Source organism: Podarcis raffonei, chromosome 6 (assembly GCF_027172205.1).
Source record: "Podarcis raffonei isolate rPodRaf1 chromosome 6, rPodRaf1.pri, whole genome shotgun sequence".
NCBI classification, from domain to species: domain Eukaryota; kingdom Metazoa; phylum Chordata; class Lepidosauria; order Squamata; family Lacertidae; genus Podarcis; species Podarcis raffonei.
Window position 1 is genome coordinate 93473818 of NC_070607.1, and position 24993 is coordinate 93498810.

Here is a 24993-nt window from a genome sequence, read left to right on the forward strand (position 1 = left end):
GTAACCTGAAAATGCTCAACCTGAAGCATATTTAACCCGAGGTATGACTGTACTTTGTTCCTTTGCAACTGTACATGGAACATACAAAAAAAGCGGGTGGGGAGAGCAGGCACAGATGCAGCGAAGGGCGGGAGATGCAAGCCAATCTGCCTTTGCCAAAAGCTGTGTGGTCTCCCTGCACTTCTCTGCATTTTCTTGCTCACAGGCGCTGCCCTACCCTTAGCTACATCGGCTGCCTGGGAGTGATGGTGCAAAGTCCCGATTCAAAAGCCTCTCCTGGGATTGAACTGGGTGCTAAAAGCCCAAGCCAGCCATGGCCTTCCCCCCTCCTTCCACCTGCTTGAAATGCCTTGAGCGCTAAACCTTCCCCTTGCCAGAGACCCACTGGGCCTTTCCCCCAGTGGCCGTTGCGTGCCCAACCTCACGTACGCCAGCAGATTCTTCCTTTCTTAACCCTTCTGCGTTTGCATCTGCTGGCCAGGTCATCCGCTGCATTCTGTAGCGAGCTTGCTCTCCTTTCTGTCGTGCACCCAGTGGGCCGGCACACCCCCTGCAGACACCCCCACAAGAGCCCAATTGGGAGATGGGCCCCACCTCTCCCCAGCTCTTCCTGTGTGGGTGGCCAGCAGAGGGCAGGAGGGTCTCTGCTGCTCAGAGGCCAGCAACGTTGCTACCCGCAAAGGAAGGTGAGGGAATCTCTAGGCAGAGTTCTCAGCACCCCTGACAAATGTCAATTTCCAGATTTCTTTGCAAGGAGGAGCCATGATTATTAGAAATGTGTAGTGGAGATAAACCCTAAAAGATCTGGTGCACGGCATCAAACAGACAACCAAGAAGTTGGAGGGTGAAGCATGAGAACGAAGCCCGACTTTACCCCCTCTCCAGTGCCAAGTGCTTCCTAATGGAGGTAGTCCTCATGAGGTTCTTATTCGGTGTGCTTTGTTGCTCTCAATCCACCCCCCTCACACACTTTCCCTTTGCAACACCTTTTCTGAGGCTGTACAGCCTGGTTCTGGGAGAAGATCTGCTTTGAAACTGGTTTCATGGTCACCCCCACCCCAAAAGGAACTCCTTATGGGTTGCGGTCTGGCAAGGGTGCGGAGGTGTCTTGACTAAGAATTGCCCATAGAATTTTATTCCATAGACATAAGCTTCGGTTGCAGTGGCTGCTAATTTGGCTTCCCTTCTCCTGCCTCTGTGCTAACAGAGTGAGGCAGATGTTCGTTTCAGCTTTCGAGAAAGGGGACAAGAAAGGAAAGTCGGAAGAAGCTATCGTACGCTCGAGATGAGACACCTGGCCAAATTTCTTTTTAAAAAAACCAAAACCAAAAAAAAAAAAGTTTAATACTGTTCCAGACCCTCACAAAATACTGATTCAGGATGAGAAACTCCAAAGGTGGTCAAGTCCACACAAATTCTCCATCCGGCCCCCTCCCAGCCTCCAACCCCGGCTGCTGCTCTTTCCAGAGGTGTGCAGGCAGCCGGGACCTTCTCTCCCCGGATGATGTACAGAGCACAAAGCAAACTCGGCGACAAAAACAGTACAAAAGTTGCTGACGGTGTTGGGGGAATGTATGGCAGAGATCCGGCCCAGCGTTGGCTGCAGCTGATGCCCTGGTCCGGGATGTCTCAGCAGAACTGCAAGAAATTGGTAGGATTGGAAAGAGTCAGCCAAGATGCCTGTGATTTTACCCCAAAACACAGAAGCAGCGAAGAGGGCTCTCTGCAGAATGACCGGATTTGATTTTCTTGCTGCTGCGCAGTATTGGCAAGGAAGGGAAGGAACTTGGGAAGACAGAGAGGGCTGAAAGGGCAGGGAGAATGTCCTGAGAGTTGTGGTTTTTTAAATTGAAAAAAGTCACACTCTGCCTACTGGAATCCCATTGCAGCCATTATATGTCATGGACTATAAACCTTTTAGGCTGCATGCCGAGGTCAGACTGAACACAGTACTTCTGTCTGCCAATGTGATGCCTTCAATATGTTGGACTACAACTCCCATCATCCCTGAGCACTGGCCATGCTGACTGGGGCTGATGGGAGCTAACAGTCCATCAATGCCTGCAGGGCAATGCATTGGCTAGCCCTGCTATAGACAGAGAGAGAGGCAGAGAGTCCTCAGTTAAAGATTAACAAAGAGACCGAGCCATAGGAGCTCCATTAAAAGTGGTCTCAATATGAACATTATTGAAAATACAAGCTGGGGTCACTGCGTAGCAGCAAACACGGGCCAATCTGTAAACAACAATCCAATTCAGATGATAATAGTGCATGTGAACTATAAAACAATTATCCAAACAGCACGGGACAAGATCTACCGTATTTTTTGCTCTATAAGACTCACTTTTTCCCTCCTAAAAAGTAAGGGGAAATGTGTGTGCGTCTTATGAAGCGAACGCAGGCTGCGCAGCTATCCCAGAAGTCAGAACAGCAAGAGGGATTGCTGCTTTTGCTGCACAGCGATCCCTCTTGCAGTTCTGGCTTCTGAGATTCAGAATATTTTTTTTCTTGTTTTCCTCCTCCAAAAACTAGGTGCGTCTTGTGGTCTGGTGCGTCTTATAGAGCAAAAAAGACGCTATATGATCTATGCATATTCTCCAAGTGTCTGAAGGAGTACAAAGCAACACTGGAGAGCTCATCGGGGAATTGTTTTATTCTTCACACGTGCAATTTCATCCGGAGAAGAGGTTGGTGGAAGACGCCGTGATGGAACTGCAGGTTTTGTCCTTAGGTCAAATAAATAAAGGGAGTTAGGCATGCTTACCTTCCAGCGGTTTCCACACTCATTGCACACAACAAAAGTGGTCATTGGCTCGTCTGAACTGCGGGTTTGCACCTGTGTTGAAGGAAGGAAACGCCTGAGGGTGAGTGAGGTCTGTACTGCTGGTCTCCAAGGCCTGCCCTGTAGCAGTCTTTCCACATCACCTCCCATCATCTGCACTTGCTTGTTTGCCCGCCACTCGTTTTGGAATTGAAAACTGGTGCTCTAGCCAGCAGCAGCTCCACAAAAACTTATTCTGAGGATTTTGGGGAGGGGTGAGAAGGCTTCCCCGCTGTTGGCCGTAGCAAAGCTACCAATTACAACCCATCCTGATGTTGCCAGGGATGGAAGAAAACCCAAACAATCCTCTTTCACTTCCATCAGTAGAAGCGGACAGCTGTATTGTCCTTTCCCTCAACTGGCCTGGTACAAATCTGGACCCAATCCTGACGGAACTGATCCTTCCACGGAGAAGCTGAAGACCTCTCAGTGGATTTCATGAAATGAGAGGGTGTTCAGGACCTCGAGAGGCAAACCAGCAGGTCTTTCAGGGTGCCCTGTGCACACCTGGAGTCTCACCTGGGTGTAGGTGCAGTTCTTTTTCTTGCACTTCCCGCAGGTGAAGAGGTCGGTCTGGGTCCCTCCCGTCTTGGCCATCTGATGCTCCCGGATGGCCTCCTTCGTCATGGCTTTCCGGATTTCTTTCAGCTCGTTGCTGGCCATTTCCTTTCAGGGAAATAAGATAAGAGCACCCGCTCAGTTTGGCTTTCTCTCTCTCTTTTTTTTTATAAAAAAGAATACTGCTTTATTTAGAATTCAACAATAACAAAGGGAAAAACCACAGTAATTGCTACATCAATTCATTACAAATAACCAATTTTAACAATATATAAATAGTAATAGCAAAATTACACAACATCACTTTTAACTTACTGAAGTTTTCATATTACACTTTTATCTCTTTATCTCTCTCTTAACAAATCAAAAAGAGAAAGACCAAGAAAGGAGGCACACAAAAAAAGAAGAGGAAGAGGAAGGGGGGGGAGAGGAAAAAAAGGGGGGAGGAAAAAACAAAACAAAACAAACACATTTGACTTCCGATTAGACTCATTGTGTTATTATTTCTACTATTTTTTCACACACAGTTCCAAATTATTGTATTGCTTTGTTTTCATCAGATATCAAAAAACATTATATTTGATGTTTTACAAGGATCATTCTATTTCTGCCAGGAGATATTTGTTATTGTAATGTTTTTTCCAGATCTCTTTAAAGATTTTCCATTCTTTCTGAACTTTCTGTTTTGGATAACCTCTAATTCTCCCTGTGCTCAGTTTGGCTTTCTCAATTTGCACACTAGTGAGCTGCATATCCGCTAAACGTGTTCAAAGACACTCTATAATGAACTTTTGTTCCACACGGTCATCAGAAACCGTGGAGCAAATGAGCTCCCCCCTGAAAGAGCTATGATCTTAACCTTTTTGGTTCCGCGGTACAGCAGGAAGACTGAGAGGGGGAAAGCGGCAGATTTAAACAACAACAGAAGCTTGAATAAAACAGAGTTCGGAAGACGCTGGTGGGGATGGGAAGAGGCAGGTTAAAACAAGGTTTGAGTACGGCACAAGGGGGATTGGGAAAGGCTCTGCTGTGTTCGATTCTGCGTTGTTACCATCACTGCAATTTCTCCTTGTTAAAATTGTTTAAGATGCACACGCACAACCAATCAGTGTCTCTCCTTCCCTGCTTAAGCTTCTGCTGCTCTTTAAAAGCACTTTTCCTCTCAGTGGGGCAATGGTCACACACAGAGACCCCTCTTCCTTGCCACCAAGGCCTTCCCTTAAACCCCCTCCCCACACTTACGGCAGACATGAGTTTCCTCCTTCCTCTCCCTTCCTCTGTCCCATGCCTACCTTTAGAAATGGACAATGAAAACAGAATGACGCTGGACCCGGGCAATTATAGTACAGAGACAACCCAAGGAGAATAAAATACAGAGCGAGAAATTCAGTGTGCTGCTACAAACGTCCCATCAGTACAGCATCTCTGCTTGCCTCATGGAGACATCTCCTCTGGTCCCTCTGCATGTGGGGGGGCAATGGGGAGGGAGGAAGGCGGAAAGTCCGGCTGAGCTAGCAGAAGTTCTTGCAAGGGCTTCCACTAATAATAATAATAAATTTTATTTATAACCCGCCCTCCCCAGCCAAGACTGGGTTCAGGGCAGCTAACGCCTGGTATAAAAACAAATTGATTGAAATGCAACTTAAAAACAAGATTAAAATACAACATTAAAAGAATAAAATATTAAAATACAGCCTCATTTCAATGGAAACTCAAATCAAAAACTTTTGGGGGGATAAAAACGTCAAGTCTTCACCAAGGCTAACTTTTCTGACTGGTCCTACATGGGCCAGGAAAAAGCCAGGGAAGTCCCCAAATAGGAGTTCCATCATAGGAGGGGAAAGGAAAAAAGAAGAGGGGGGAGGGAATCAAATTGATTCCAAGCCGAAGGCCAGGCCCGAGCCTCTAATTGTGAGTCCCACACCTTAAAATACAATACTTTATCCTTTTAAGGTTTTCTGAGGATGCATGTCAGAGCTGGCCCAAAGCATTTGACCCCTCTGCAAAGGCCTTTCCCCTCTGTTTATAGACAGTAATTTTAACCCTACACTGGATATTCTTCCTTATCAACGGCAGCCGTTTAGAATTTTGGTACCAGAACAGCATCTTTGTAAGATCAGGCCATTTAGTAGACTGGAGCAAGTCTCACTGGGTTTTTCAGGCTATGCAAGCGTCCATCTCACCTCTGAGGTCATCACTGCAATTTGCTCTGCAGTGATCACTCCACACAAGACATTCTTCCGGAGGTCAGGATTCTTGGAGTCCTTGAGGTTGGAGATGCGGCTCCTGACCCGGTTCTTGTACTTCAAGTCTGTGTTCTTGACATCTTGGTATATAAGTTCAAAAGCCATTAAGGAGCACCACCGTCAGGTTGCCTTTGCCCCAGCCCCAGCTCCAAACCTGTTAGCCTGACAGTCTAAACCAAGGTTTGGGTATCATGGAGAGCTCTGCATCAGCAGAGGAGTCCTAGGACCCTGAGGATGGAAGCCCCTCTGCCAGGCACCTTCAAAGATTAAGAGGAGGAAGACTGCCAAGTGACCAGGAAGCCTTCATTCCCAGCTCCTGAGGTTTCCTAGCCCACATTCTCCTCTCTGGGAGCTCTCTCAGCACCTTTACTACAACACCCTTCACAGGAAAATAGAGAACCCATAGCCCAGGGGCTGGGAACAGGATCCAGCCTAACCCCCACAGGCCAAATTTGACTACCCATCTGTCAATCGGCTGATATTACAATGATGGCAGGCGATGCAGCGCTCTGAAGGCCCGACAATCAGCTGGTTGTTACTTGAAAGAGTCGTGCACACCTCTTTGTAAGCCCCTTACTAAGAGCCCCGCACTGCCTCGTGAAGTCCCAACAATCAGCTGACAGTCTGTGCTTCGGAAGGAAGGTGTGTGATGCTTCTGCAGCGCCACCAACCGGCTGATCATCAAGACTTCGGAAGCACTGAACATGGGATCAGCTGGTCTGGGATCTGAACTTGGGGTCTGCAGCACTTCCAGAGCCCCAACCCAGGCAGCTTTTGATCTGCCCACATGACACCAAGTGATTGGCAGGTGGGTGTGGCTTGATCAAAATGGCTTGGTGGGCCAAATTTTTACAGTCATACCTCGGGTTACAGATGCTTCAGGTTGCGTTTTTCGGGCTGTGGATTGCCAAAACCCGGAAGTACCGGGACGGGTTACTTCTGGGTTTCGGCAGTCGCGCATGTGCAGAAGCGCTAAATCGTGCTATGCGCAGAAGCACTAAATCGCGCTTTGCACATGCGCCAAAGTGCCGAATCACAACCCCCGCATGCGCAGACGCGGGTTGCGAACGCTGCGGGTTGCGAATGTGCATCCCGCATGGATCACGTTCGCAACCCAAGTGTTCACTGTATTATTATTACATTGTAGATGACTAGCCTCTCAAGTTAAGCTCTCCTGCTGAACTTACTCTTATCTCTGGCTCCCAGGGCGTCCGGCTTGTGGTGCTCCACTGCCATTCTGCCATTTTCCTAAATGTGAGGGATTCTTGGTAACCTCAAAAACTACATTTCCCAGGATTCTTTGGGAGGAGGCCCTACTAAACTGCTTTTAAGTGTATCATGGCATAGAGAGAGTTTAAAGTGTGAGGATTGGGAGTTTGCCTTTGAAACAGCGGCTGCCCAGAAATCCCCTATGCCCCCTTTCCGATGCTACAAACAAAGCAAGGATATATTCTTCAATCTGGCCTGCAAGCTGCTCGCAGTCAGCACCGATGGTCACATAGTCATCTGTGAAGAAACAAGAAAACCGAAAGGTAGCCTAGACTACATTCCCTAAGCAAGCCGTTGCCTTCACACTTTGGCACCAGGTTCCCGCTGCACTGAACCAGAGACTCACATTTCATGCAGTGTGCCCATCGGCGCCATTTGTCTACATGCAAAGTTATGGGGTTGGACTAGATGACCCCTGTGGGTCCCTTCCAATTCCACGATTCTGTGAAAGCTCAGAATTTACTAGTGCTCGCTATGAACACCAGCAAACACGGGCTGTTTTGAAAAGGGCACAGATTCAGGAATGCAAGGAAGACGATGGAAAGGAGAAGAGGTGAGGGAAGGACTCGCTCCTTTGCTCCTTACTGTCCGTCTGGAGAGCGGAGGTCAGCATTTCTCTGCATTTGTTGCGCACCGTATCGCACGTGACAGGCACTGGTGGGAAGGTGGTGATCTTGGGTGTGGTGGGGGTCTTCGGCGGGTCCTGCCTTTTGGCGGAGCTGGAAGAGAAATGAAGCTGGTCAAAATTTCTCTGCTCATTTTGCAGAAGTCAAATTGTGAAAGTCTAGGAGGAAGGTGGGCTTGCAGCAATAATAATAATAATAATAATAATAATAATAATAATAATATTTATACCCCACCCATCTGGCTGGGTTTCCCCAGCCACTCTGGGTGGCTTCCAACAGGATATTAAACATTAAAAGCTTCCCTAAAGAGGGCTGCCTTCAGATGTCTTCTAAAAGTCTGGTAGTTGTTTTTCTCTTTGACATCTGGTGGGAGGGTGTTCCACAAGGCAGGCGCCACCACCGAGAAGGCCCTCTGCCTGGTTCCCTGTAACTGGGCTTGGTGCAGCGAGGGAACCGCCAGAAGGCCCTCAGCGGTGGACCTCAGTGTCCAGGCTGAACCATGGGGGTGGAGACGCTCCTTCAGGTATACTGGACTGAGGCAAACTCCCATCATCCCTGACCACTGGTCCTGTTAGCCAGGGACAATGGGAGTTGTAGTCCCAAAACCGCTAGAGGGCCGAGTTTGCCTATGCCTGCTCTTGTCAGTTGCCTTTCCTTTCAAAGGAGGGCAGGGTAAAGGTAAAAGGTAAAGGATCCCTGGACGGTTAAGCCCAGTCAAAGGCGACTATGGGATTGCACCGCTCATCTCACTTACAGGTCACGGGACCTGGCGTTTGTCCAGAGACAGCTTCTTCCGGTTCATGTGGCCAGCAAGACTAAACCACTTCTGGCGCAACACAACACCCTGATGGAAACTAGAGTACACGGAAATGTCGTTTACCTTCCCGCTGCAGTGGTACCTATTTATCTACTTGCACTGGAGTGCTAGGTTGGCAGGAGCTGGGACAGAGCAACAGGGATTCGAACCGCCAACCTTCTGATCAGCAAGCCCAAGAGGCTCAGTGGTTTAGACCACAGCACCACCCGCGGCCCAGTTGGAGAGGGGGGGAGGCTTTGAGTGAGAATTCAAACCAGCCTTTGACGTCCTTGAACCATCCAACTGATTTGGATTGCATCTCCCTGACTGGGGCTGATGGGAGTTATAGCACTGGCTTGGCAAAGGCTGATTTTGAGTTCCATAAATCAGTTCACACAAGCTTCGAACGATCCAAAACCTTGAGAAACCAGTGCAAATAGATGTAGAGTTTCTTAGCTGTTAAGCTTTTGCCCGCATCCACTGGTCAAACAACTGCCGAGTTCCTTTATAGTTGTGATGTCCATTCTAGCCTCTTAATTTGTGCTGCACTAACTGTACTTCCAGGCACAGCACAAAGGTAGCCTAATTATAGAACAATATTACAAGGTAGCCAACATCCCGCATTTCTGGAACTGGAACCAGTTCAGAACGTGCACAGCCTCTCCTGATTCAGACATTGCAGAAAAATATTGCTGATGGCATCTCATCCCAAATCTCCTAATAATCGCTTTCAATGATTTCATCTAGATCAAGGGTGAGGAATCTTTCCCCCTAAAGCTTACACGCAATTGAGCATTTTCAATCATGAACAGGTGTTCTGGAAACAGTGTGAAGCATATTTCTAAAAATAATTTTATTATTTATAGAACGTCCATCTTGACTGGGTTGCCCCAGCCACTCTTGGCAGCTCCCAACAGTAATTATTACACACACACACACAGTTTTTTAAGAAGAGCATGGGTGGCCATGTGGGGAAGGGGGTACCCCAAGGCTAGGGATGGGATTGCTGAGTTTCTGCACCCTCTTCAAACTATTCCCAGGAATTATTGGGGGGTGGCCAGGTTCATGGCATGCTGCTAAAATGACCAGGGGCTTAGAGGTCCCTTCCAGCCAACTGTATGGCTTGCACTGAAGCTTTCCGTGCACAAACAGAACAGCTTTCCGGCTGCGCAACAGCACATCACCTTCCCCATGCAGTTCCTCCTGTGCCCTTAAATTTGATATGGAGAATCCAGAGACTCCCATGGAGCAATTTTGGGGGTACACGGGGTGGGGACTATAGGAGGGAAAGAGGAAAGCGAGTTCCTGTTGCACGAACAGAAGTCTGCTTGTGCAATGCTGGATTCTGCCCTATGGGTATTTCTGCACTACAGATTTTTAAGTGACTTAATGAGCATTACTTTTTCCCAGGGAGTCCTGGGAAGTGGAGCACTGAGCAGGTCTACGGAGGGGATTGCAGAGTCCTCTGCATGCTCAGCAAACCAACTCCCAGGATGAAATCAAAGCAGTCTCCTTGGCAGGTATGCTCTGCAATTTCTGCTCTAGCCATTTTTGCTTTGTTTCATTCCCACAGAAAGCAGGAACATGAACAAAGCTCCGTATGTGTTTATCTCTCTTGCAAACCATGTCAAGAGCTCCCAATCTGGGGACCCCCCTCCCACACTTTCACGGCACCCAGGATGAGATTTAGAACACCCCTGATATGCTTGTTTCCTTGTGGCATCAACATTAGCTCCCATCCTAGAATCATGAGAGCTGGAAGAGACCCTGAGGGTCATCCAGTCCAACCCACTGCAATGCAGGAAAATGCAAGTTATCCCTTACAGGGATCGAAACTGCAACCTTGACATTACCAGCACCATGTTCTAACCAACTGGGCTACCCAGTTGCATTAATCTTCCAGTTCATCTGGTGTCGTATAGTTCCACCTTTGGCAGTGAAATGAGAGCAACAGGTTCTGTCTCTGAAATCTCTAGATAGGTTTCGGTCTCTCATCTGAAACTGCAGAGAGCTGTTGTCAGTTAGTGTAGTGTATATCTGGTGCTGGAGGAGAGTCTTGAGAGTCCCATGGACTGCAAGAAGATCAAACCAATCCATTCTGAAGGAAATCAGCCCTGAGTGCTCACTGGAAGGACAGATCCTGAAGCTGAGGCTCCAATACTTTGGCCACCTCATGAGAAGAGAAGACTCCCTGGAAAATACCCTGATGTTGGGAAAGATGGAGGGCACAAGGAGAAGGGGACGACAGAGGACGAGATGGTTGGACAGTGTTCTCGAGCTACCAGCATGAGTTTGCCCAAACTGCGGGAGGCAGTGGAAGACAGGAGTGCCTGGAGTGCTCTGGTCCAGGGGGTCACGAAGAGTCGGACATGACTAAACGACTAAACAACAACAACAACAACATCTGGCTTGCATCTTTACGTGTACCATACCTGCCGTCACGTGTCAGGTGTGGGCCAGGTGGATGTGGTTTGGGCAATAACAGCTTTACAAATTTAACCCTGCCAGACCCAATTTGGCCTGTGGGCAAGGCTTCCCACTGCTGCTGTAGAGGGTAATGTCTCTAGACAAAGGCCTCTAGTAACTTTACAAATTTAACCCTGCCAGACCCAATTTGGCCTGTGGGCAAGGCTTCCCACTGCTGCTGTAGAGGGTAATGTCTCTACACAAAGGCCTCTAGTAACTTCAGTCATGAGGGCAACCAGCTGCCATAGGCGACACCACTGAAATATGATGCATCGGGACCGGGCAAACTAAGCTCTTTGACGGCACTTTCTTCCCAGTGAATGGGTAATTTAGAGGAACAACCAACATACTGTGACTAGTGGACTGCCATCTCTAGAAACCAGGACTTTTCAGTCACAGCATCAACCCTCTGTAATAATCTCTCAATAGATACTTTAGAAAATCCATCTGTTGGATATCTCGCACAAACCTAAAAAAACACAATTTGTTACAGAGACCGGTTTGGATACTTGAGAGAGTTATCCTTCTCTGTTTGTTGACTAGCAGTTTTAAAAGATGGCACTTTTACAATATATCGATGGTATTCTGACCTATATTTGCAGTGTTTCCCATTTTATTCATGGTATCTTCTGATTTCCATAAACTGCTTAGGAATGTTTGCCAGAAATGTTAAGAAATATGTCACTTTCTAAGTAAAATGTGCAGGGGACATCACTACGACCTCCCTGTATACAAAAAAAGCCTCCACTTTCTCCTATGTCCCACTGTAATCTCTCTGTAATCCATGGCCCCATGCTGAGATAACAAAGTTATACAGAGATTGTTTCGATGGCTGAACCACAATCCATGTGCTTTGAAAGCAATTGCCGGGCAGCTGTAAGGAAAAGCTGCAACAGATCTCCCAATGGGAATGTCAGGTCCCAGATTATGGCCACCCAAAAGCAATAATTTCCACATCACTTTCCCTGGAGCCATTCCAATAGCTTGGCTGGAACCTATAAATGCTTATTACAACATCTTGCCACCTTCTGCTAACTCAAGTCAGCACTGCTGTTTGAATGTCCATAAAATGATATGCTCAAGGAAGCTACACATGAATGGATTTGGGTGTTAGGCAAGTGTAGGACTGGTACTCCAGCTCCGAGCGTGAAAACCTTTGTTGCTTCCCAAGGACAGCCGGACTACTCATAAAGCCAGTGTTCCAACCTGGTCAGAAGAACGCTGCTGCATTGAAAGCCAGTGTAGTTTGGTTGGACCATCCATAATGATCTGGGCAGGATGCAGAATTGATCTGCCTACATTGCAAACAGTTAAAAATGTCTCACTACACTTTTCTTTATGCCAAGACACAGTGAATAGGTGTGGCTCTTCAACCAGTTTATTTGCTAGTCGGTCAGGGCTTGATCAGACCAGCGAATGACCCTGGGTTTTTCCACCCACCTTTTATTTTGGCCTTCCTCTAGCATTGCTCAATTGAGCTGCTCTATAGGACACCTGCTTCTTGGGAGAAAAGCAATGACAAACCTAGACAGCATCTTAAAAAGCAGAGACATCACCTTGCCAACAAAGCTCCGTATAGTTAAAGCTATGGTTTTCCCAGTAGTGATGTATGGAAGTGAGAGCTGGACCATCAAGAAGGCTGGTCCCCAAAGAATTGATGCTTTTGAATTCTGGTGCTGGAGGAGACTCTTGAGAGTCCCGTGGACTGCAAGAAGATCAAACCTATCCATTCTGAAGGAAATCAGCCCTGAGCGCTCCCTGGAAGGACAGATCCTGAAGCTGAGGCTCCAATACTTTGGTCACCTCATGAGAAGAGAAGACTCCCTGGAAAAGACCCTGATGTTGTGATGTTGGGATAGATGGAGGGCACAAGGAGAAGGGGATGACAGAGGACGAGATGGTTGGACAGTGTTCTCGAAGCTACCAGCATGAGTTTGACCAAACTGCGGGAGGCAGTGGAAGACAGGAGTGCCTGGCGTGCTCTGGTCCATGGGCTCACAAAGAGTCGGACACGACTAAACGACTAAACAACAACAACAAATAGGTCTCTAATTTGCACTTCCTCTCCACCAGGGCTGGGCGTTTCGGCTTTTCAACATCATGATCATCATCAGCCAAGCATCACGATAGAGTGACACATCGCGATGTTGAAAAGCAAAGCGAGGAACAAGCTGCGTCAACCCCAGAGCCTGTGAGGCGCCAGGGTGAAACCACCTCAACTCCCTCGGCAGGAGTGGCGGCAGTTTCACCTCCAGGCGCTGACAGCGGAGGGACTTGGGAGCGACGGTGGTTTCACCAGCGCCATTGCACTCTGGCCCTCAAACTAGTCCAATACATCACCCAGGCCTACTCTCCATTTATGGCACCCTGATCCTCATTTGATTGGAGGGTGGCAGCTATACAGAGTAGCAGATGGAGCTTTCAGCCCCATAGTTCGACCACAGCCAACAGAAACAATGTCTTTTCCCCTTGATTTTACAGCGTGCAAGTTTTAAACAAACATTTCCTAGCACTTCAAGGCACATGGGAATCGGTGTTCACTGGCGTTCAGAGGAGCTGTTGTTTTCAATTAAAATAATTGGGACAGAGGAAAACGCAAAACACACAGCTGCATTTTGTCTCAAGAAAGCCCAGTGACACTATTCTCCTGAAGAAGGCAAGTAAGTAAAGGCTTAAGCCTGAATGATAGGTGCAAGTACTGAGAGTGCTGCTACCCTACGGACCAACATAGGAACATAGTTCAATGAGGCTAATTCAGTGAAGTGGCTGCCCCTATGGTTCTGACCATTTCAAACTCACCAACACAATTCGGAAAAGGGTGGGTTACTTACACTGAGATAGTTGGGTATGCTCAAACCTCATGAGAGTCATGTCCTTCTACAGCTGATGTCTACCAGTATGAACCTAGCCTAGACATCCTCTGCATATTTCCCAACCCGACAAACTAGGAAATGGAGCAAAATAATGGAAAATCTCAACTTCTTTCCTTCCCGGTTAAACAAAATTAAGGTTCTGCCCCCTGTCACTGTGGAGAACAGTCTTAAGCTATAAAATCAGTGTCAGGTAAAGGGTCAAAATCCAGAGAGGTTTACAGAGGGCACCCAATGAGGAAGCAACCGCCAGTAGCTCTGAAGGCCGCACGTCTTGTGTCCAGGAAGAAACACATCACCCCTTACTGCAAAAGAGAATTGGCCTCACTTGGAGGGCTGGTCATTTCTGACCCCTGGCTATTAGGGCTGTGTGCTGGATTCGAACGAGGCCAGAGTCAAATCAGGCATAGGTGTCCGTCCTTAGGCGCTGGAAAAGTCATGTAAAGACAGCCACAATTTCCACAGGTCAGGTTGGATTGGCCCAGAGTGATCTGTGGTTGGCAGGGGAGAAGACCTCAGGCAGGAGGAACAGGCAGGTTGGGAACAAGGCCACATGAAAGAGGCCAGGACCTACACTGGTTAAGGTGGGCCCAGCACCACAGCTCTTCTTCCTACCTGACATGATCCCATCCCCACCTATGCAATGTCAATGCCTCAGTTCAACAGTTGTTGGATGGAGGCATAGATCCTGTGGGGTTCAGGTGCTGCTTAGCAAGAGGCTTTCCTGTGAGAAAGCAGCTTATGAACCAGCAGCACCACACAGAATCGGATACTCCCGCTTAACAGCTGTTAAGGGTAGGGTCTGATCCTCCCAGATCAAATCCTGTACAGAGCCATGCGCCACCAACCTTTTAAAAGGTTTCTTATGAGATTAAAAACCCAGAGTCCCGCCCCCATCCCTGAATTGCTTGGGGAGGATTCTAGGGTGGGGGGGGGCTCCTGGGGCGGGGCAAATCACCCTGATCCAGGGGCCACAGGGCAGATTGCTATTAACAGTCTGGAGAAGAATGGTATCAACATAACCTGGAGCTGAGAAGTTGCGGGATTGTTGCATGACATACACTTTCTATTTAAATAGAATTTTGTCCCGTTGCTCTGCTGCAGCTGAGGAAAAAAGGACAACTTCTCTTTTGGTGTCAAAACTAAGTGGAAAGTGAAAACGGGAAAGAGTCTTGTGGCACCTTAAGGACTTAACAAATATTCATGCATATTTTTATTTTATAATATATATATTACACGCACACATCTGCTGAAGTGAATTGTGGTCCATGAAAGCTCATGCCATAATAAAATTTGTTAGACTTTACAGTGCCAAAAAGCACTCTGTTGCTTAACAGCCTAACACAGCCACCCCCCTGGGTAAGTGCACTTGGGGGAGGGAGGAGAGTACAGGTTAATACGTGGGGGAGGGGGGCAGAACCCAAACACAAAATAAATCAACAAAAACGGAAGTGATGTTTTTATTAATAAAGGATGAGCATGAGAGAGAATAAAGGAGGAATGAAGGTGAATCAAATAATAAACAATGGTAATCAAAATAAACTCACAAAAGCCACTGTGTTTTGTAGACATTTATTTTTTTTCCATTTACAACTATAGCATTAAAAAAGAAACACATGATACCACACTGATAGTTCTATCTGCAACCACTATTTTCTATTCCTCACCATCATGAATTAAGGGCAGTCTTAATTTGACTATACCAAGATCAAAAAGTTTCCCATTCCAACAGGCAAAGTAAAGAAATCAAAATTAATACCAAAAATGGAAGAACGTTAGGGGCGGGAAGAGGAATATGATGTGCAAAAGTGCCACCTCTGGATAACGGGAAACATTATTACCTTTGGTCTCTCGAGTCGCCACTCTCCTTTGAGGAGGAAGTTGGCAAGGAGGAATTCTTTTTCTTCTCGTCACTCTTATCCTCTGAGGCATCTGAATGCGGGGGAAAGGAGCAATGGCAAAGGAAGCAAGAAGTAGAAAAAGTTAAATCAAGAGGAACTGCAATCTTCTCTGCAGGGCATATGCCCAAGGCTGCTGGCATTTGATGACCCTTAAGTGAGCTTCTTTAGTGGCCCGGTCCTATAAAGTTCTAAAGCAACTGTTCCTAGGACAGTGTGACTACTTGATACTGCCACGAATCAGATCGCCCTTCCCGTTCTGCTCCAGGACCAGTCCTCTGTCACATGACCCTGCTACACAAAGCAGCTGCTAAGACTTCAGACCTCTGCTCCCATGTTTCCTCACGAGATGGCACACTCAGAAAACAGCTTTAAACTTTAGGAGCAGGGCAACTGCTGTGACTCAGCTTACACACTCAACTAGCACAATTATGTTCTATCAGCTTTCCCACTGCTTTTGCTGCGGGCACAAAGGTAGTTTTGTCACTAAAGCAGGCAGAGGAAGCCCCAATCCCCACCTACATGCTCATTTCAGCAACCTATGAGCCTTTGAGAATCAACTATGGGTACAAGCAAAAAAAAGGAGAGAGAGGAGTGGGCTGTTGCTTTTTTCCCGCCCCCTTGACAGCTGACCACTAATGGCCACAGATAACTGGGGTAGACAAATCCTTGCTCCAGTCTAGGAGGGCTTATCTTACGTTCTTGAGAATCTATCCAAACATGCTTAGTCCCTCACCAAGGAGTTTCTTCCAGGCCTTGATAAGCGATTTGGCAAGTGCGATCACATCTTCGTCTGTGCTTTGCTTCCGGAGTGCATTCACAGACATCCCAATGCGAGTGGACTGCAGATCGTGAAGGAAGAAATCACCAGGTCATCATATGACCAGCTAGACAGAAATCTTCACAACAAGGAAACCAGTGCCCAAACAAGTCAAAGCAGCAATAATTAAAGGCTAAGACCAAATCTCAGAAAGGGTCGCACTAGCTTTACTCCATGAGACAGTAATTGTAATGCTGTGTGCTTTATAACCCTTTTAGCATTCATCACAGCAAGAATTCTCCCCTCCCCTCCTTACCGCATAGGACCTTGATTTTTTTCTCCACGGCTCTGGGACATCAAGGACTTCTTACAACTAGAGACAGGACACTGTACGGCATAGTCCAAACACTAGAGCCCAGAGCGTCATGCAAAGGAACTGATAAGCAGCAGGGTCGGGACAAAAGAAAATAAGCACTTCTTCGTGCAATTTCTAGTTCAGTTAAGGAATTCATGGCCACAGGATGAAAACTAGAAGATGGAACTTTTTTTCTCTACGGCTCAGGAAAAAAGAGAAGTCTAGTATTGGCTTCTAGGCATAGCAGACACAAGGACAGTCTCCATGATCAGAAGTAGGATTCTGAGAGACTGCTGCTGTTGGGGGTGGCAGCCACTCTCATGCCGCGTGGGTGGATTAGATGGGCCTGGTCTGATCCACAAAGGCAGGTTGTATGATCAGTTCGGCTACCAAACACAGAGATTGCCACCCTTTTTTTTGCCCAAGGGATGCAGTCGCCAGTAGCCAACTATCCAGGGTATCATGTCAGAGCCTCCCGCTCCTCCTCAGCTGACCTTTGTTGAGCAACGGGGGGGGGGGGGGTCACGATCTCCTCCTAACTCATTAAATCCAATGTCTAGGTAGGGAGCAGCTGAGCACCTTGCCAACTAGATTTTTTTTCTTTTTGTTGAATCTACCAAAATTGGGAGAGGATCTTGGGGGGGGGACCATATTAGGCCCCTGGGTCACACACCTGGAGATGGGAGCACTTAAACTTGGGATCTTCTGCCTGCTCTACCACTGAGCTATGGTATTCCAATATGTGACCGTGCAGCCTACATAAAACAGACTAGCAGGTGTAGAGGGAGAATTCACGCTGGCAGCAAGGTAAAAGACAAATGGCATCCATCAGCGTGAATTACCTGCAGCAAATCCAGAGTTATTGGCATACTTTTCAGCTCCTTCAGCAAATCCATTGCCCCTTCCTGGAAGGAAAAGGAATTCAACAAATTAACAGAAACTGACAAGCGAATTAAGTCCAAATTGCTTCTATGTGATCATCAGATAACAGGCACAGCAAATTAAGAACGGAATTCCTCAAACAGGTCAGTTGCGTCTAAAATCCTTTCTCGAAAAGAAAGATCCCCAGCCGAACCAGCAATTTTTGTTGCAGATGACTGCAGCTGTAAACCGTGTAACATTTCACAAATCAAGATAGATTCCAACTTTTTCCACTGTGAGGGGATTTTCACTCTGGCATGGATCAGTATGTGGCTGAAAATGCAGCCATTGCAGTGTAGGAGAAAAGCATGTTTGAGATATTCATTACATGTATATAATTTAGAAAATATTTCTGCACCAGTAAAACAAGCTGGAGTTTCCAAACCCAAAGACTTTTGCATCTGTCTGGATGAGGAGAGAATCACCAATGCCAGCCAAATGGAAGGCTGGATCCACAAAAAGGGCAGGGCGGGGGTTCACAAATACCAAACAAAACAGACTTCATGAGCTGGCGGGGCTGCAGGGAATTAAAAAAAAAATCCCTCAAATGATTTATAGAAATTTAGAAAATGAAGTTAAATAAAACCAGAGATTTTAAATGATCTTTAATAAAGCAGTGGCACCTGGTACCCTTGAATCTGTTCCTCCGCCTCTCAATTGATGAAGGAATCTGCACAGGCTGATTTTTTTGCAGTGCTAACCAGACACACATCAGCCTGGAATCTATCAAGACTGGTCAGCAGCTCCTCTGCCTGTTCCATCAGACAAGGACTGACTTGCTCAGTTCAAAGAGTAAATATTCTGGACTCCTAGAAAAAGGAAGCTCTCTAGTGACCAACTGCAAAGGCACGGAAAGAGGCCTAACCCGACAGACTCACTGCCTTTTGATCTCTTACTCTCCATAAAGAGGGTCTGTTTCATCTCTGAAAGGGATGCAATCGCCAGAACAATCTGACAAGGAAAGAGGCCATGGAGAGCTCAATCTGAGCAAAGCTGCAAGGCCCAGGAACTACAGCAATATCCAGAATAAACAATCTGCTCTTTAACAAAGCTCGGTCCCTTTTCAGCTTTCTGAAAATCCATTCGAGCCAGGCCTCCCAGAAAAAAACACAGGGAGGGCCAATTTCTGCTTTCACTGAAGGGTTTTTAATCGCTTCTTTGAATAGCAGTATGGCCAAGATAACAGTAATATCCAAGAATTGGCTTTATCCCTTAACCATGGGCCATTCTGACCCCACATAAGGCAATCCAAAAGACAAAGGCTTTTTTTGGCCACAGAAATTAGGCCAGTGAAAGATATATTGGAGCTCATATGCTATTTTGAGCATCTTTGCAAAATACAACATATATTGCAAGAGAATGAAAACTTATTGTGACTGTTTGTATTTAATAGTTTAAAACGTTTATTTTGTACACTGCCCTTGAATCAAGCCTGATGAAGAGTGGTATATGAAAATCATTTAAATAAACCAAGCCAAACAAAAACAACTCAGTCTGATTGCTACCAAGCCAGCAGGAGGACTCTCTGCTGCTCTCAAGGAGGCGGGAAAGACTGGGAACAATTAGTGCTGGAACAGTACGCATTCCTTGTATAAAGCAGTTGTCTGGGAAGGGAAAAAAATCTGCATTCTGCTCTCTGCATGGAAAGGAAATTCTAAAAAGTGGGGCAGCCAGAGGAATAGGACAAGAGAAAATGGGGTGTCCTGTCCACTTTTATTTCTGGGTCCTGGCTTCAGTCCTTTCCTGCCCAGCCAGCCACTTGTTACCTTGAGGGTCTAGGGCCCTCAACAGAAAAAAGGCTCCGCAACCCTAGTCTGGCTGCTTTAAGAAAAAGCTAGCACACATTTGAAGCACCCACACTCACCGCCAAATCTATACTGCTACTCACGTTTCTTCTCTCATTCACAAATGACTGCCAACTGTACAAATCAACCAACTTTGGAATGAGCAGTGCTGTCCAAACAATCCCACAGCCTGGAGTCTAGACACCCAGATGTAGCCCCTGACATCTAGAAACAGCTCTTTGCCAAACCTGCTAAAAAGTATGCCTTATTACTTGAAGAATGGGTTCAAGTGGAAAACAACTGCTGAGAACAAAGAAATGTTGGTGTCCAGAGATGGGCATGTATGGATTAAGGTAACTTACCTCAGGCAGCTCCATCTGCCGTTACTCATCTATGAAGACGTACAGGTCTTATTTCAGAAAGCGCATCATATGCACGGATCTTTTTCAGTCTGTACCTGAAAGTCAGTCTCTGCTTCAAGGCATGAATTAAAGGGCTGAAAGAGATCTGTGTATTCTTTCTCTCTTTACAAGCAGGATTGTGCACTACAAGGTGAAGAAGCGGGATTGCAGAGGTGGTGAGAGCAGCAGCCCTCACCCTGTATGCACTGCTTTAAATCAAGAGGAGGAGTCATAGCTGTCAACGTTTCCCTTTTTTAAAGGGAAATTCCCTTATTCCGAATAGGATTCCTCACCAGAAAAGGGAAAAGTTGACAGCTATGGAAGGAGCCTGTGGACCCTTGACATGTCGTGAGACTACAGTTCGCATCTGCCCAACCAGCACGGTCAGTGGCCAGGGATGATGGGAGTTGTAGTCCAAATAGTGCATAGGGGCCTCAGGCACTCTCCCAACATCAGGAACCTTGAAAAGAGAAAGGGGGTGGGATTTTCTAGGCGGAGCTTACAGCTGAGCAGAACTGTACCACTTCAGCTGTGGGGGGGGGGGAGCTCACCTATAAAAACGCCCTCCACTTAAAACTCACACATAAGCAAATCCCAGCATTGGCTATACAAATTAATTTATGTTTGTACCGGTAGAGTGTTCCATCACAGGAGCCACCCCCCCATGCCTGAAGTGGTACAGCCCACACTGCCTGAGCTCTCTCTCTTAGCCTGACCTACCTCGCAGGGTTCTAGTTACAGGTAAGAAGCCGTGTTGGTCTGCCGTAGTTGAAACAAAATAAAAAAAAATTAAATCATTTAAAAAAAATCCTTCCAGTAGCACCTTAGAGACCAACTAAGTTAGTTATTAGGGACGCGGATGGTGCTGTGGGTTAAACCACAGAGCCTAGGACGTGCCGATCAGAAGGTCGGCAGTTCGAATCCCCGTAACGTAGTGAGCTCCTGTTGCTCGGTCCCTGCTCCTGCCCACCTAACAGTTCAAAAGCACGATGTGCAAATAGATAAATAGGTATCGCTCCGGCAGGAAGGTAAACGGCATTTCCGTGCGCTGCTCTGGTTCGCCAGAAGCGGCTTAGTCATGCTGGCCACGTGACCCGGAAGCTGTACTCCCTCCCAATAAAGCGAGATGAGCGCCGCAACCCCAGAGTCGGTCACGACTGGTCCTAACGGTCAGGGGTCCCTTGACCTTTTTTAAGTTATTGTTATGAGCTTTAGTGTGACAAAGTGTGCATGCACATGAAAGATCATACCAATAACTAACTTAGTTGGTCTCTATGGTGCTACTCGAAGGAATTTTTTATTTATTTATTTATTTATTTTATTTCGACTACCTCGCAGGGTTATCGCAAGGAGGAAAAGTTGCACAACAGCCAAGGCTGGGCAGGATACAAAGGCAATAGGCCTGCATAAAATGAAATGAGCATATGCAAACGAGCACTGCACAGGCCCTTATTGAAGTAGTGATGTATGGAAGTGAAAGCTGGACCATAAAGAAGGCTGATCGCTGAAGAATTGATGCTTTTGAATTATGGTGCTGGAGGAGACTCTTGAGAGTCCCATGGACTGCAAGAAGATCAAACCTATCCATTCTGAAGGAAATCAGCCCTGAGCGCTCACTGGAAGGACAGATCCTGAAGCTGAGGCTCCAAGACTTTGGCCACCTCATGAGAAGAGAAGACTCCCTGGAAAAGACCCTGATGTTGGGAAAGATTGGGGGCACAAGGAGAAGGGGACGACAGAGGATGAGATGGTTGGACAGTGTTCTTGAAGCTACTAGCATGAGTTTGACCAAGCTGCGGGAGGCAATGGAAGACAGGAGTGCCTGGCGTGCTCTGGTCCATGGGGTCACGAAGAGTCGGACACGACTAAACAACTAAACAACAACAACAACACTGCACAGGCCCTTATTGAAGAAGAGGGGAAGGGCAACCCTTTCCAACCAAGGGAGGGGGCGTGGCGAAAAGCAGCATGCAGAGCAGTAGGCGGGCGCGAGGACCAAGTGGGCGGAGCCAACTGCCAAGGAGCGCGAGGAGCGGTGGGCGGAGCCTTCAATACCTGAAGAGGGGCAAATGGAGTTGCGGGGTTCAGTCGGCGGGGCGGAGCTAAAGGCTGACAAGAAGAAAGAGAGGGAGCGTCGGGGAGGCGACACGGAGGGGGCCACGTCTCCGCGGGGTGGGCGGGGCTAATTCTCTCAGGGCGGCGAGGGGAACGTTGTGGGCGGGGTTAAAAAGCTGAGGGATGGGAATGCAGAGCGCGGAGGGACTGGTGGGCGGGGCCAATGCTTCAGAGACGCGGGCGGACGGTCGCCATGGAGACCAAGGCGCGGGGGGGAGGCAGGGCGCCCGCTCCCTGGACAAAACGAAAAAACGGAAGGGGGGAAGAGAGCCGTTACCTGAGGAAGCTGAGGCGAAAGGCGGGGCTTTTTTGAAAAAGGCAACGGGAGCGCGCGCGCGCGACCCACCGAGGGGCGGGGCCACGGTGCGGTGTGTGTGTTTGGGGGGAATCTTTCAGCGCCAAAAGAGGCTCACTCACCGCGCTTTTCTTGGCGACCATCTTGTCCAGCCGCTTGGCGATGCGCACGACCTCCTCCTCCCCGCCCATGGCCGCCGGCTGCTCGGCTCGCCTAGGGCGCGTCGCGATGCGGCTGAGGGAGCCGTGCCGCAGTCCGGCGGGCCGCGGTGAGGAGCCGACGAGCTCGCACGCCGCCGCCTGATTCCGCCGTGCGCGCCGGCCCGAGGCACGACGGGAGACGTAGTCCCGTCGCGCACCTCGGGCCGCTTCAAGAGCATACATCGGCGCGGGCCGGCTGCACTACCGCTCCCAGAAGCCAGCGCGCGCGGCACTGTTTTGGTCCGCGAAGCATTGTGGGAGGTGTAGTTGGGCTCTGGGCGGTCCCCGTGGTCGGCGGCTGAGAGGAGGACTACAAGCCCCATCAAGCGCCTCGGCACAGCGGCAGCTCCGAGCGGGTTGTGCGAGTCTGAGGGAAATACTAGATAGAAATATTTCGGGCGAAGACGACGACGGCGCTTCTGTTTTTAATTTATGTTGTGTGGCTTTTTACGATATGTTATAGCGCAACCAATAAAATTATTATTTATTTAACAAAAAGGGGGAAAGAAGAAGCACGGGGTGGGGAGGGGTATGGGAACGAAGCGTCCGTGAGGAGATAAAAACGTGAAACTCAGCCCACAAAAGAAAACACGAAAAGGCATGAAAGAAAAGCATGGATATAAAAGAATAGCGCTCAGGAAAAGGCGGTCGAGGGCCGCTCAACCTGACGGGTTTTTTTTATTTCGCTTCGTAAAATGTAGATACCGCTTGTATATTGTCATAAAATAAAATGATTAGTAAAAACCCATTAAGACATTCAGAAAATTTAAATCGGCAGTAAGCCAAGAAGGCATATATCCTCCATTCTCAGGCATGCCAGTTATGGGGGGATCAGTTATGGGTGGCCTGATCCAGGAAACCTTGATGAAAAGCATTTTGAGCACTCAGGAAATTCAGCGCATTATGAAGAAGCAACAACAGTGAGGAGTTTCAGGGTGGCATGCTGCCAGCCAGAGCCGGGTCCTACTCCCAGTGAAGCTGGGTGGGAAGAGAAGCCCTATTGAGGCACCAGAGGAGCCTGGCTACAGGATCAGGCCACCATCCTGTCTTCTCAGTGGCCAACCAGATGCCTGTGAGCAGCCCACAGCGCCATTCCATGCTCGCGGATCCCAGCAAGTGGTGTTCATGTGGTGTTAAGTTGTGGGTGAACATATCAGACGACACAGCGATTCTACAGATAGCTCTTGGTTATTCACAGGCCTGAACCGAACTGAACTGAAGGGTTCAGCCAGCCTGCTTATATAGAGCTCCAGCACAACGCAACAGTAGCAACTTTCTGTAACTATCCAATCACTGAACATCACTTTCAATCCCTTATTTGCATATGTGGACCTAAGTGAAAACTATCTACAGTATCCCCCTGCTGGCCCAGGGTGAAAACTTCAGTATATAACAGGTGGAATACCAGGGCCGGCCCACCCATGAGGCAAAGTGAGGCAACTGCCTCAGGCGGCAGGATCACCAGGACAGCGGATTGCCGTGTCAATCTTTCTTCCCCTCTCATTCCTGATGTAGGTCTTCCCTCACCCCTTCTTCCCAAGTGGGGGGAGGGATGCCATTTTGGGGTCCGCCTCAAGTGCCCAAATGCATTGAGCCAACCCTGAGGTAAAATGTACCCATTGCGGGTGGTAGCCATAATAATAATAAATTTTATTTATTCCCCGGCCAGAGCCAGGCTCAGGGTGGCTAACACCAATAATATCACAGTAAAAACATAATGCGGGGGGGGAGCAATTTAAAATACAGCCTCATTTTAAAAGTAGCCCATAGATCAAGACCATAAGGGGAGGGAAACATAAGGGTCAGACTGAGTCCAAACCAAAGGCTAGGTGGAACAGCAATCACCCCATCCATGAATTTGTCTAATCCTCTTTAAAGCCATTCAAGCTAGTGGCTATCACCCATCCTGAATCTTCCAACATTCGGCTCCTTGTATTAGGCAAGAAGGGAAAAAGACCTTTGTCAAGTTCCCTACATCACCTTTTTCTTGAATAACCTAATGGGACGTTTATTCCCCTACCAAATATTTCAGAAACTGACATGGGCAGTTTGGGGGACATTTTGCTACCACAGGCCAAATCCCAATATGTCTTGGAATAACAAAATGTCCTAAAACCATGCGCGTTGTATCAGAAGATGGGCACTTCTCTGCTTCCTTGGGGCATTTTTGTTGTTGTTTGCAAAACCAGATGACTCGTGGGAGAAGAAGGAGGATAATAATCATTTATGGGATATTTTTGCCTCCCACACTTTTTGTTTACAGTAAGAAAACCACATGGTAAGGGGCTAATATTTGGGGACATTGTCCACCACTGTGATGGTTTCAGTTTGTTAGAGGGAAGCAGACAATATTACCCTTTTGATATCCTGTTGACGTGACCTGTGGTGGTGGTGGGGCAGTGGGGCGGGCTAAAGAGTCAGCAAACTAAAGAAAGGGTCATGGGTGATTTTTGTTCAAATCCAGAGCTGCCTCTATGGGAGAAGCAAGACCCTCTTTGAGTGTTAATGCTGTGAACCTCTCTATCGTAAGCTCAGGTTGTATATGTGTGTGAATAAACCATATATCATAAAGACACCCCAATCTCCTGGTTAAGCATGCCTGGAACCCCTGG

The 24993-nt window shown here is 47.8% G+C and overlaps 1 protein-coding gene across 1 annotated transcript; it reads right to left on the bottom strand.

Annotated features, from left to right (window-relative positions):
• Nucleotides 1-1303: 1303 nt before the first annotated feature.
• On the bottom strand, nucleotides 1304-22512 carry TCEA2 (transcription elongation factor A2). Its single transcript, XM_053394517.1, has 10 exons — nucleotides 22304-22512; nucleotides 17508-17570; nucleotides 16287-16392; nucleotides 15494-15584; nucleotides 7480-7613; nucleotides 7075-7131; nucleotides 5563-5717; nucleotides 3341-3487; nucleotides 2765-2836; nucleotides 1304-1638 (listed from the first exon to the last, which is right to left on the bottom strand). The coding sequence occupies exons 1-10, from the start codon at nucleotides 22370-22372 to the stop codon at nucleotides 1630-1632; spliced, it is 903 nt and encodes a 300-aa protein (XP_053250492.1). The 5' UTR covers nucleotides 22373-22512; the 3' UTR covers nucleotides 1304-1629.
• Between the last annotated feature and the right edge of the window lie 2481 nt (nucleotides 22513-24993).